Source organism: Echinops telfairi, unplaced genomic scaffold, assembly GCF_000313985.2.
Source record: "Echinops telfairi isolate 266 unplaced genomic scaffold, ASM31398v2 ScPeMD7_7475;HRSCAF=8513, whole genome shotgun sequence".
In the NCBI taxonomy this organism is placed as follows: domain Eukaryota; kingdom Metazoa; phylum Chordata; class Mammalia; order Afrosoricida; family Tenrecidae; genus Echinops; species Echinops telfairi.
Window position 1 is genome coordinate 11296735 of NW_022111379.1, and position 12796 is coordinate 11309530.

Sequence of the window (12796 nt, forward strand, 5' to 3'; positions counted from 1 at the left end):
TGTTAGCCACAGAGTCTTTGGACTCTGAATGTCTTTGGTCTGTAAGTGTGCCCTTGGTCCACTAAAGCAGAGTACTTTACAAGCATTGTTTAAATGGGACTTAGCACTGAATGGATTAGCTGAAGAAAATGTTCCTTTCTCAGATGCATGCTGGAACTTGGTGAAAAGGTTAGGGTTCTGACCAAACCAAAGATCCTGGCACTTTCATTTAACATAAAGGAGTTGAACTTCCCAGCCATGAAAATAGTTTTTCTGTGCCAACTGCCAATTGCCTATGCTACCCAAAGTAGACACCTAAGAGGGGTAGTGGTCTGCGGGAACAGGTGTAGAAGCCACAAGATGGATCTCTTCAGCCTGAAAACCAACACATTTAATCATCCAGTGTTCATTCCGCTCCTTCTGGTAATCGTATAAAAGTGAGTAAGGTAGAGCCTGTGCCTTAAAGGGCTTTGAAACCTAGTGGGGAAACAGGTTGTTCTTGATCATTGATGTGCTTGGTCATAGGTAGGTGTCTAAAAGGCTTTGATAGTTTGAGGAGAACTGCATAGTCCAAAGGGGTTCAGAGTATGCTGAGAGTTGTTGAAGGAGGCCTGTAGCACTGAGCTGCTAACCACAAGGTCAGCCGTTTGAATGTGCCAGCTGCTCCACGGGAGAAATATGAGGCTGTCTACGCCTGTAAAGATTTAAAGTCTCAGAAACCCCAAAGGGCAGTTCTGCTCTGCCCTATAACGTCAGTATGAGTCAGAATTCACTCGGTGGCAGTGGAGTTTGAGTTTGAAGAGTTGTTCATTTTTCAGAACATAAGGTTAGAAGTGTGTAACGCTAAGAGGCTTGGATTTCTTCCTATAATTCAGAGGCTCCTCACTGCACCTAGACTTAGCCTGAGAACTTGTTTTAAAACACCTCTTCCTAGACCAGTCTCCAAGACATCAGCCATGGAGCTCTCGGGCCGCTCCCCCAAAACCAAACCTGTTGCCATCCAATCCGTTCTGACTTGTGATGACCACGTGTGCACAGAGTAGAACTGCTTCGTGGAGTTGTGTGCGCTGTTGCTGTAATCTTGAAGGAGGCATAACCCCTGGCCCTTCTTTCAGGGCACCATTGGGTGGATCCAACCCACCTTTTGTAGTGCACAAGTGATTTGCACTACATAGGGCCCATGTTGGTTCCCCACGTGGCTCTGATTTATCTAGAACCCCCAGTTGGCACACTGCTATTGGGAATCACTGAATTAGGTAAGACTGAGCCACAGAAAAATGTTCACCCAAGGTAAATAAGATGATATTCACATTTTAGAAAGTTAAACCTGCTATTGATACAGAGCAGTGAAATCTGCTGGTCTCGTCCGAGGACCGCACTGTTGAGCAACAAGGATGCAGAGGGTGGATTAGGATGGGAGGAGTCTATAGGCCTGGGAGTCTGTTGCAATAATCCAGGCAAGAGAAGGTGAATCCTGGCACAACAGCTAGCAGTCTCTGGTCATGGCAATGGTGGGTTCCAGAGAAAAACAGGAGATAGAATTGACCAGCCTGTGCTCCTGGGCCCTGTGCGCCAGAATCGGCCTCGGCATCACTGAGAATTGGGGGTATTAGTAAGATATAGAGGTAGAAGTGGAAAGAAGAGGGGCTTCGAAATGATCTGAACTTTGAAGCTCAGTCGCCTAGATGAACGGTAGTGACGTGGCCTGAAACCAAATGAAGAGGAGGAAGAAGGTGGCCCCGTGGGTGAAGGAGGCCTGGTGAGAGGGACTCCATGACTCAGAGTTGAGAACAGGGGTCGCCGGGAGAAAGTCCTTTCACATCGCATTTTGAATGAGCACTGAGATTGAGGAGTCTGTGTGAGATCCAAAAATTTAAGGGTAGGTGAAGAAAAACCTACAGTGAACTAAACGGGGTCAGAGGCCGGTGGGTTGGAGAGCAGAGAGAGCCGCGGGCCGGGAGAGGACGCCAACAGCATCGTCACCCTGGAGGCAGCAAGTGAAAGGTAAATGACTGGATGTGATGGCATAAGATGATGGTTAAAAGGCAAACTTCCCAAACTGCTGATTGTATGAAGAGAGATTTGGGACTGTCCAAATTAGTTTCTCTGTCAGTTAATTTTTCCATTGACTTGAAGGACAGGCTTAAAGTGTAGAACCACATTTCTCCCCAGGTCTCGCATCATGATCATCGCAGTCCCTTTTATATTATGATTTTTCTCCTTCTTCTTCTCCCCGCCCCCATAGATTCAGCGTACTCAGAAGAGCGGCGATGGCACATGAGGGAAACAAAAACTAAAGGACGGACGGCCTGCCATGCACTGAACAAACACCCCTGCCTGTGAAGCCCTCTTTTAAAAAAGATGTCTGCTTGTAACACCTTTACTGAACACGTTTGGAAACCCGGCGAATGCAAAAACTGCTTCAAACCCAAAAGCTTGCACCAGCTGCCCGCAGACCCCGAGAAGGCTGCCCATGGCGGCGTGAGAACCAATGCCAACCACAGTAACAACCACCGCGTCAGGAACACCGGGAACTTCCGGCCCCCCGTGGCCAAGAAGCCCACCATTGCTGTGAAGCCCACTATGATGGTGGCCGAGGGGCCGAGTATGGGCGGTGAGCTCAGCATCCAGGAACACTGTGAGAACAGACCCGTCGTCATCGGGTGGAATCGGAACAGGGCGGCCCTGACTCCAAAACCACCGAGCAATAACAACGAAGAGACTCTCGAAGGGTTTAGCCATGTCCCGAAGCCGTACAGCCGTCTCGACAGCGCAAAGAAGGTCGCAGATAACAATAACGGACTGACGGACGTGCTCAAGGAGATAGCCGGCCTAGATGGCACTCCTCCTCTCGGGGGAAATGACGCGAGCCCCAGGGAAACGTTCTTGGGGAGAATCAACAATTGCTACAAACGGTCGCTGGAGAGGAAGCTTCCGCCCAGCTGCCTGATGGGCACGGTCAAGGACCCTCGGGGGAAGCGCGTGGTCCTAAGCGGGGCCGCAGAAGTGATCAGTAACGAAGGGGGCCGCTTCTGCTACCCGGCACTGTCTAGTGACGAGGACAGTGAGGGTGATGTGCTTTCCAGTTCCATGGGGGCGGAGCATGAGAGCTGGGACGAGAGCGACGAGGAGCTGCTGGCCATGGAGATCCGCATGCGAGGGCAGCCTCGCTTTGCCAACTTCAGGGCGAACACGCTGTCACCCGTCCGCTTCTTTGTGGGCAAAAAGTGGAACACCGTCCCCCTGCGAAATAAGTCCCTGCAGCGGATCTGCGCCGTGGACTATGACGACAGCTACGACGAAATCCTGAACGGCTGTGAAGATAATTCGGTGGTCTCCTATGGCCCCGGAAGCCTTCAGAGCATGGTGTCCTCCGACTCCACATCCCCAGACTCGTCCTTAACAGAAGAGTCACGCTCTGAGACAGCCAGTAGTTTGTCCCAGAAGATTTGCAATGGGGGAGTGTTGTCCCCTGGTAGCCAGGGCGATGCTGCTAAAAACATGAAGGAAACGGAACCCAGTTGTGAGAGTCTCTCTGGTAACGATCAGGAGGATGCACCGCACGCTTCCCAGGGCTCCACGAGGGCCCCAGAGACACACAAAGCAGTCCTGGCTGTCCGCCTGGAAGAGAGGGCTGGCAAGATCGCAGTACAGACGGAGAGGCCAGAGAGCAAAGCCTCCACGGACATCGCCGGGCAAGCAGTCACCATCAGCCTGGTGCCTGTCGAAGAGCAAGCAAAGCCCTACCGCGTCGTGAACTTGGAGCAGCCGCTGTGCAAGCCCTACACTGTCGTGGATGTGTCAGCAGCCATGGCCAGCGGGCACCTGGAGGGTGCCAGCAAACCGAGGACAAAAGGCTCATCTTCCACCCCAAGCTCTCCGGCGACATCACCCGCATTGACACCAGGACAAATAAGTGCCCATTTCCAAAAATCCAGTGCAATCCGATACCAGGAAGTATGGACTTCCAGTACCAGTCCACGACAAAAGATACCCAAGGTGGAATTAGCGAGTGCTGGAACTGGACCAAATATCCCGCCCAGGAAAGTGTGTCACAAATCAGCACCCACTTCGCCGACAGCTACCAACGTTTCCTCCAGAACCATCCCTGTAAAGTCACCCAATTTGTCAGAAATAAAATTTAACAGTTACAACAATGCTGGCATGCCCCCCTTTCCCATTATCATCCACGACGAGCCCACATACGCCCGGAGTTCCAAGAACGCTATCAAAGTTCCCATTGTAATCAATCCCAATGCATACGACAATCTCGCCATCTACAAAAGTTTCCTGGGAACCAGCGGCGAGCTCTCGGCGAAGGAAAAGACCGCGAGTATCATAAGCCATACCTACGAAGAAATAGAACACGAAAGCCAAGTGTCTGACGGCACCGCCTGCAAGCCCACGGAATGCCCCCATGCGAAAGGGCTTTCGAGCAGCACGGAACGTCAGAGGGGCTCCGTGGCCCAGAAGGTCCAGGAGTTTAACAACTGTCTCAGCCGAGGCCAGTCCTCACCACAGAGAAGCTATAGTTCTAGCCACAGTTCCCCAACAAAGATCCTGAGACCCACCCCAGAACCTGCGGCCAAAGCAGAAAACCCCCAGGAGCCTCAGGCCAACGGCGGCAGCAGTAGCAGCAGGGAGAAAGCAAGCACCGTTCTCTCACAGATTGTGGCTTCTATCCACCCTCCCCAGTCTCCACCAGAAACGCCGCCATCTGGCCCCAAAGCCTGCAGCGTGGAAGAGCTCTATGCCATCCCTCCAGACGCCGAGGTGGCCCAGAATACCCCAGCCCGGCCCAAATCCCTCTTCACGTCTCAGCCCAGTGGCGAGGCGGAAGCCCCGCAGAGCACTGAGAGCCCTCCAACCAAAGCACAGAAAGACCCACTCTCAAAGCCACTCGCCATCCCTCCCTCCAAGCTAGTGGCGAACGCCCAAAGTGAGCCAGCACCCCCCTTCCCGCCGCCACGCTCCACGTCCTCGCCGTACCACGCAAGCAACCTCCTGCAGAGGCACTTCACCAACTGGACCAAGCCAACCAGCCCCACCAGGTCAACGGAAGCCGAGTCGGTTTTGTACTCGGAAGGCAGCAGGCGGGCAGCCGACGCAAAACCAAAGCGCTGGATATCGTTTAAAAGCTTCTTCCGCCGTCGGAAAACCGATGAGGAGGACGACAAGGAGAAAGAGCGAGAGAAGGGGAAGCTGGTGGGGCTGGACGGCACGGTCATCCACATGTTGCCCCCACCGCCAGTGCAGCGCCACCACTGGTTCGCGGAAACCAGAGCTGAGTCCAGCGAGAAGCCAACCATCGTCTTCCTGTACAGGTGCGACCCTGCCCAAGGCCAGCTCAGTGTGGAGCGGAGCCAGGCCGGAGCCGATCCGACAGCGGTCATGGGCAAGGGTGGCCCGGAGGATGCTTTCCGCCAGGAGTCAGAGAAGAGAAGGAGTCACTCCTCGCCAACACTGCTCCCTAAAAAAATTCTCAGGTAGGTAAAATAAACTGGCAGAGTGTCGTTTGCTTGGTTTTGTTTTGAAAACACATTTTCAGGTGCTCAGGTGGCTGTATCTTGGCCGAAGAGCCCTGTTTGTCAGGAGCAGGCTGTGGCCAGCATCTGTCTTTATCACTGCATTCCAAGGTGAGACTATCTTTGGCGTGATCTTATTGCACTAAACAAGGTTTATGGCCCTGCACCTTCAGCTAAAGTAGCATGCTGCTTCCTGGTGAATGCAAAGGGGCTTTGAGATGGGAAAGCCAATCCGTCACACCTTGATAGCAGTAAATAATTCGCTACTTTGGAATGCTACATTGCATACGCAAGGGGGAAAATCAAATGAATGAATGGTAGTAGTCGTCTTGCCCTCACTGGAGATGAAATAAAACCTTTCAAGGAGTTCTTTCTGGCTGTCACCAAAGTGTTCTCTCCATGTGCATTACTAGCATTTGCTTGTTTGTTACTGTTGCCCTTTCCTGTCCAATCCTTCTACCCGATGACTTTGATTTGTGAAAAATCAAAGCCAAATCCACTGCCATCAAGTCAATTCCAACGCATTGCAGCCCTGTAGGCAGACTAGCCCTACCCCCTTTGAGTTTCTAAGGCTGTAAATTCTTGTGGGAGCAGAATGCCTCATCTTTATCCCCCAGAGAAGCTGGTGGGTTCAAACCGCTGACCTTGAGGGTTAGCACTGTAACATGTAACCCACTATGCCACCGGGACACCTTGTAGGAGAAAAGAGGGGGGATACTGAACATGCAGGTAAAAGAGGAGAAGTTAGCTGTCGAGATTGAGACTCAAATGGTATTACACTCCACCATGTATACCTACATCAGTTCTCTGGGCATTGGTTTTCCGCAGTACTTTCAATAACTCTTTCTTGATCACCTACTCTCTGTCAGACATTGTGCCAAGAACATCCCAGATGTTTACCTCAGGTCCTATAATGCGTTGTGGCCCCCAGCTGAGAAAGGTGAAACTCACAGGAGGTCACAGTGGGCCATTGTCTGACAGCTGGCCGTGGTCAGAGTCAGGACTCACTCCCGAGCTTATGTTCTTCCTGGCTTGTTGCATCGTCCCAAGCAAAACTGTTTACATCTTCACTTGGCATCGTTCACAGACACACATATATTTAGAAAGCCTACGCTTTCCTTTCGCGTCTCTATCGTAGTCAGAATTAACTGCCAATAAAAACAAGGAACGAGTATCCTAAGTCTGTGGCAATCAGGATGATTTCTTTCAACAAACGTCTGCCCTGAGTGCGCCATTCGTCCCATTTTGGATCTTTCTCCTTCCTGACTTGAGGAAACCTTCCCTACCACGTCTGAGCTTCTATCCAGCAAAGGCGGCAGACTGATAAAAGGGCAGTCTCCCTTACCAGTTTGTCTCTGGACAAAAATATAAATTAAAATGAAGTGAGCACATAATGCCTTCACCTTGTCTAGCAAAATGCCAGCGTGTTTTATATATATACATACCCTTTACTAAAATGAGCTTTTTACACATACACACACCAAGGAGTTATCAAGATGTTAGCAAGTTCCCTGTATTCTTCAAGTCCATTTAATAGCAAAAGCAGCTGGAATCGTGGTAATATACTCCTGGAAAGAATAGTCTTGTCGCTGGGAGTGAATGTGGATGATCGAATGCTGTACTCCACCAGTAATAAGAGCCGTGTCTCGCAGGTTACTATTTTATTTAGGAAAGGAGCCACTTAAACAGCACATGGTTGGAGCTACCACCCGGGGAATGGCAGACGGTTCGTGCAGATCAATAAGTGGCTGTACTCCTCATTAAGGACGGCCGTGGTGTATTTATCCACATCCCAGAAGGCAGAGCCAAGGAAGCACTTGGCCTCTCTTCTATTGAATGAGACACTCCCCTTTGACTGTACCTGGGCGGGAGGGCTGCCCAGGCATTTGGCAGGACACAGCTCTTATAAGACAGTTTATTTATTGGTTCACAAATTTGCTTCTGCACGGGCCAGCCATAGTTTCCAAAATTGATCGCTCTAGATTATGTCCATGAATCCACATGACATGATCTGCCTGCTCCACTGATGCTCAAATTTGAAAATCTCTCAGAATCACCTGGAGGGCTCCCCCTGCCCCACCCCCCAAGTTTCTGAAACAGGAATTCTGGGGTAAGGCCTAGTGATCTGCATTCCTCACTAGTTCCTGAGGTGCCTTAGTGACACCGTGCACTAGGCATTGGGCTGCTAAAGGCAAGATCAGTGGTTCAAACCCACCAGCTGCTCCATCAAAGAAACAGGAAGCTGTCTGCTGTTGAAAAGAGTTGCGGTCTCAGAAACCCCCTCAGGAGCAGTCCCGCTCCGTCTTGTAGGGTCACTGTGAGTCAGAATTGACTCAGAGGCAGGGGGTTTGGTCTGAGAACCATTTCCTCGCTGATGCTGATGCTGATGCTGCTGGTCCAGAGTTGAGAATGTGACCCGTCGTAAAATCGTCCTAAAACTCTGTGCTGTCATCTACGTAAAGCAGTAATTGCAGTACAGGCATCCCCCGTGGATGAAAAGACGAACATTTCATGAAGCCTTTCGTAAGCCAAAATGGTATAAAGCAAAGAAGCAGTTCCCATTCATTGACATGGGACAAACCGCTGGGAATCCCCACACCTGAAAGAGAGCCCCCAGATCCTGTTGTCTTCACATCAAACCACTGAAGACCCTTAGCTGTCTCGGGGAACACTGGAGTTCGTGCTGCTGTTTCAGAGCCTAAGTGTCATTGGATATGATCTGGGCCCACTGGGCAGTTTGCGGAACACTCGCTGCTCTTTTCTCCCTTCTTCGTAAAATGGAAAATCCTCCCTGGAGTTCTTTCTGTTCACAAGAACGGGAGAAACTCACATAGGTCTTTCACAAAGGCCAAGTGGTGTGTAAAGTGAACATTCAAAAAGCAGGGGATGCCTGGACTTATTTTTTCTCAAAGACATAGGGACAGACATGTTCACGCTCTGCCATGTCCCAGACTCAATAGAAGAAGATATTCAGTAATTGTCCACTTATTCCTTTTCCACTAACTTTTAGAAACCTTTGAAATATAAATGAGCATTTTGAAAAATTGACAGCATTTGCTCTTCCAAAAATTACCATGGCTACACGCTTGGTATTTACTTGAAGCAGTTTTGAGAGGCCAGGCATTACTGTCAAATGTCAGCACTTGTGTTTCCGGCTTGATGGCAGTGTAATCACTGAATTAACATCCCACTGCTGGAAACGTGCTGAAGGAAGCGGTGAAAATGTGCTTTTCCTGCGGTAAGTAAATGAAGATTCCAAACCCAACCTGGATGTAAGGCATGCCGAATGAGCCAGCCTGCCCTGAAGGCTGGGTCTCAGGCAGGAGAGAGAGTAGTAATTCGGGAGAGCCTGGCTTTCTGGGACCGCACTGTTAGTAAAGCCATTTATTTGACCACTGAGAAGACATCCATCAAATGTCATACCTGTGTGTCAAATGGAGTGTTCGGTTCTGGAGTAAAAGGTGGACAAGATTATGACATTGTTAGAATACGGGGCTAGGGTGTACGTTCTGCCTCAGCTCTCTGTCCAATCCTACAGGATGCAGTGGCTGTATTGATAACTGTGGGACATGAGAAAATAATGTAAAAGGTCTAGTAGGGGATCTGGCACCTGTTAGTGTTTTAGGGCCCTGTCAACTTGACCCTGCTCAGAGCAATCCCAAGTGACAGGAAAACTGTCCCAGCAGGTTGTAACCCTTAGAGACCACTAGGTCTTTCTCCCACAGAGCCTCGTAAGTGGGTTCAAACCACCAACCCAAATCCAGAAACCCAAGCCATCCACAGCCACTGAGTTGGTTCTGACACATCGCAGCCTTACAGGGCAGAGCAGAACTGCCCCATAGGGTTTCCAAAACGAAATCTTTACGAAAGCAGACCGCCTTGTCTTTCTCCCACGGAGCTGCTGGTGGGTTTGAACCACCAGCCTTTTAGTTAGCAATACAGTACTCCATCTGTGCCAGCAGAGCTCCTGACCAACCCAAAATAGCTTCGTTCAAATGCCCATAGCCCCTCAACCCCCATGTAGTAAATGCTGAACCACGTGTTAGCAGAATGGTACAGAGACACAAGTCAGTGACTCAAGCCACTTACAACAGATTTCTCATCAACCAAATCCAAGCCTGATCTGAAGAGACAAATAGGAGTTTGCCAGCTGGGTGGGAAAGACATGGTAGGCAAGGGAGCAGAGGGAAGAGGACGGCGGCACACAACAGCAGGATGTGTGGCTGGGGAAGAAAGATGGGCAGACTGGTGGCCGTAGAGTGTGGCTCATGCCAGGTCAAACTACTTGGGTCATACTGGGAAGTCACCGTTTGTCTTTCTCACTGATTGGATGGCGTTTCCACCGATGGGGCAGAAACAACAGTGGGTGACTGTGCATCGAAGCACCGATCAAAGCCACAGCACCCAACGTGCTCGTCGCAATAAATCAATCAATAAATGAGCCCCTCTCCCTTAGGAATGTCCCTGGTGAAGCAGCACGTTTCCTTCCATTTCAGCCCTGTGTAACAGCAATTCCGTGGGATGAAATGGGAGGTGTACGTAGAGTGCGTCAGCTGCGTGCCAAAGTGTCATGGTTTTCTCAGGGAAAAACTCTTTAAGAAATCGCTTGATTGTAAAGCTGAGCTAGCCCCACCTGACTTACACACTGTGGTTTTTTAGACGTGGGTGTTTGGCAGCTATTTTCTTAAGAATGGGTGTAGTGAGGCTGTCACTCTGGGGATAATCATCGAGGCTTTCAAGCAAAATGTGGGCTTTTTTGTTTGGTTGGTTGGTTTTGAAAAGCTGTGTCCATGACCATGACAGCTTCCTATACACAAGGAAGTCCAAAGTGTGCTATAAAGTCAGAGACACTATCAAAATGTGAAGCTATGCCTCTCGATGTAGCGCCCGCCATCTGAGTCTGTATATTCTCTCTGAAGGCGGGGCTCCCATCCCTCTAACCTTTCCCTGGAGAATTCTGTGCTCTTTGATTGGCACCATGTCAAGACAGCAGTTTGGGCATCCTCGGGGGGCTCAAATCTGGTTCTTTGATTTGGGCGAACAGAAAGACGTGTCTAGAGGGCCAAGGTGGAGGCTGAAGGGTTGTTGGGGTAACGATTCCCCGTGCGATTCCGGGCGACAGTGCTTGCTGTCCTCAGAGAATGAGCGGGTGCGTTCTCGTGATGGAAAGTAAATTCTTGGTGCAACTTTCCTGCCCTCTTCTCACCAGTGCAGTTGTCCATTTTCTTGAAACTTCTTCCTAATCCGCGTAATTGTCCTTTGTCTTTTGAGAAAATACACCGCAATTACCCCTTTTCAGTTCCAAGAAATTATAGTTGTCGTAACCCGCTGAACTGACCTCTGACTTGAGTGGAATTGGCTAGCAGACCGCTCCGAAGCAAATCCCAGTTTCACGAGGGCAACCTAATGGGATGATGACAGTTGTGTGAGAGTGCTTCAGAAAGTGCATGGGAAAGTGGCATAAAAGATCGTGGAATTTTCCCACACACTTGTAAAAGTCCCCTCAGACTACTACAAGAACTTTTCTACAGCCAGCCAACAAATCCCAGAGACATGTTTAAATGTGTTTAGTTTGTAATAAACCCATACACGGATGAACCTAAACCCCCTGTAGCATTACTGTCTGACTCACAGTCTTACTGAAACATTGTTGCAGTGAGATTGATGATATGAGCAAAAGTGATTTTTAAAATAAAACTCACATAATTCAATACATCAACATTCGGAAAAATCTGCACTAAGTGAACCACTAATTTCTGAAGGAAATTCTAGTGCAAATTTATGCCTGAGCACAAGCCAGACCAATGGATTTTCATGAAACTGAATACAGAATGGTCATTGGAATATTTTCAGATTATACCTTGCAAACGATCTGTAAGAAGCTGCCACTTACCAAGTTCTGGGATAGTCCTGAAGAAGAACATCCACAATTAGCTGAGCTCTTCCACCTATGGGTGAGACTAGGTTTTTGTGTTGTTAGTGGTTGGTTGGTTTGTGTTTCATATACTCCAATCAAAACAATCTGTCACAGCAGATTTAATGCAAAAGCTAATGTGAAAATTCAGCTGTCTGATACGAAGCCAGATAAAGATTTTTTTAAGTGAAATGATATTATTATTAAATGATTACTTAAAATTTGGTTTTATTCTTTGATCAAAGGGATCTCAGTAGATAGAACCCATGTAAACATGAGCGGACCTTTAAACACATTCTCAGTTTTCAATAGTGTAAAGGAATCCTGAGACAAAACATTGTGAGACTGCCGAGAGAGACCATAATGAGCCTCTGTTATGTTGAGATGCTTCACCTTTATCCTGTTGGCTCTGGAGAGGAACCCGTTTTTAAGCCAGAAAATGGCATACTTCTGTTCTTAGGATTTTGGGGAGTTTTTTTCTTCACATTCCATTTTGTTTCTGATGCTTCCAGGGGGTCAAATTTTGGCTCAGGAGTGGATTCATACCTGTCATTCCTGTCTGGCTAGTTTGGATCAAGAGCCGTTAACCTGGTGATTAGTCTGGTCTGTGCTCAGTTGGCAATATCGCAGCTGTCACTTTTAGAAGCACTAACCTCCCTTACAGTCGCTGCAAATCTTTGGTGTCCATACCACAGGACTCCATATTACATCATGAAAAATAATAATACTAGCTACCTGCCCCGGGTAAATCTAGTGCACAAGACCTCTTTAAAGTTTTGAAGCGCAAGGATATTACTCATCCATCTTGGAAGAAGTACAGGTGCGCCTTCGGAGCAAGAAAGGTGAGACTTGGTCTCGTGTCCTTTGGACATGTTATCAGGAGGGGCTCAAAAAAACTGTACAGCCATCAGGTCGATACCAACTTAAAGAGACCCCACAGGGGAGGGTAAACTGTCCCGGTGAGTCTCTGAGACTAACTCTTTACGGGAGCCTCGTCTGTCTCCCTCGGACCTTCCTTGGATTACCTGGTAGTTTTGAACTGCTGACCTTGTGGTCAGCAGCCCAACTAGAAACCACTACATCACCAGGGCTCCTTATCAGTAGAGACTAGTCCATGTGTGGGGGTGGGGGGTGGGGGTGCATCAAGTTTGGTAAAGTAGAAGGGCAGTGAAAAAGAAGAAGACCCTTACCAGTGGATTGACACGGTGACTGCTACAATGGCCTCCTACATCAATCTCATCATGAGGGCGGTGCAGAACTGGGCAGGGTGCCATTCTGTTGTACGCAGGGTCGCTATGAGTCCGCACCCAACGACACCTTACGGAGATACTCTAAAGACAAGATAAAATAATGTCTGGAAATAAAATAATACGGAATC

At 49.0% G+C, this 12796-nt stretch overlaps 1 protein-coding gene across 2 annotated transcripts in view; it reads left to right on the forward strand.

Moving 5' to 3' along the window:
* The window catches only part of PEAK1 (pseudopodium enriched atypical kinase 1), a 226985-nt gene that overhangs the window by 158524 nt on the left and 55665 nt on the right, over positions 1–12796 (forward strand). For both annotated transcript variants that reach the window (XM_004711979.3, XM_045285808.1), the window contains exon 3: positions 2225–5465. In XM_004711979.3, the coding sequence (XP_004712036.1) occupies positions 2341–5465 (3125 nt within the window). In that variant the 5' untranslated portion in view covers positions 2225–2340. The remainder of the gene's footprint in view (positions 1–2224; positions 5466–12796) is intronic.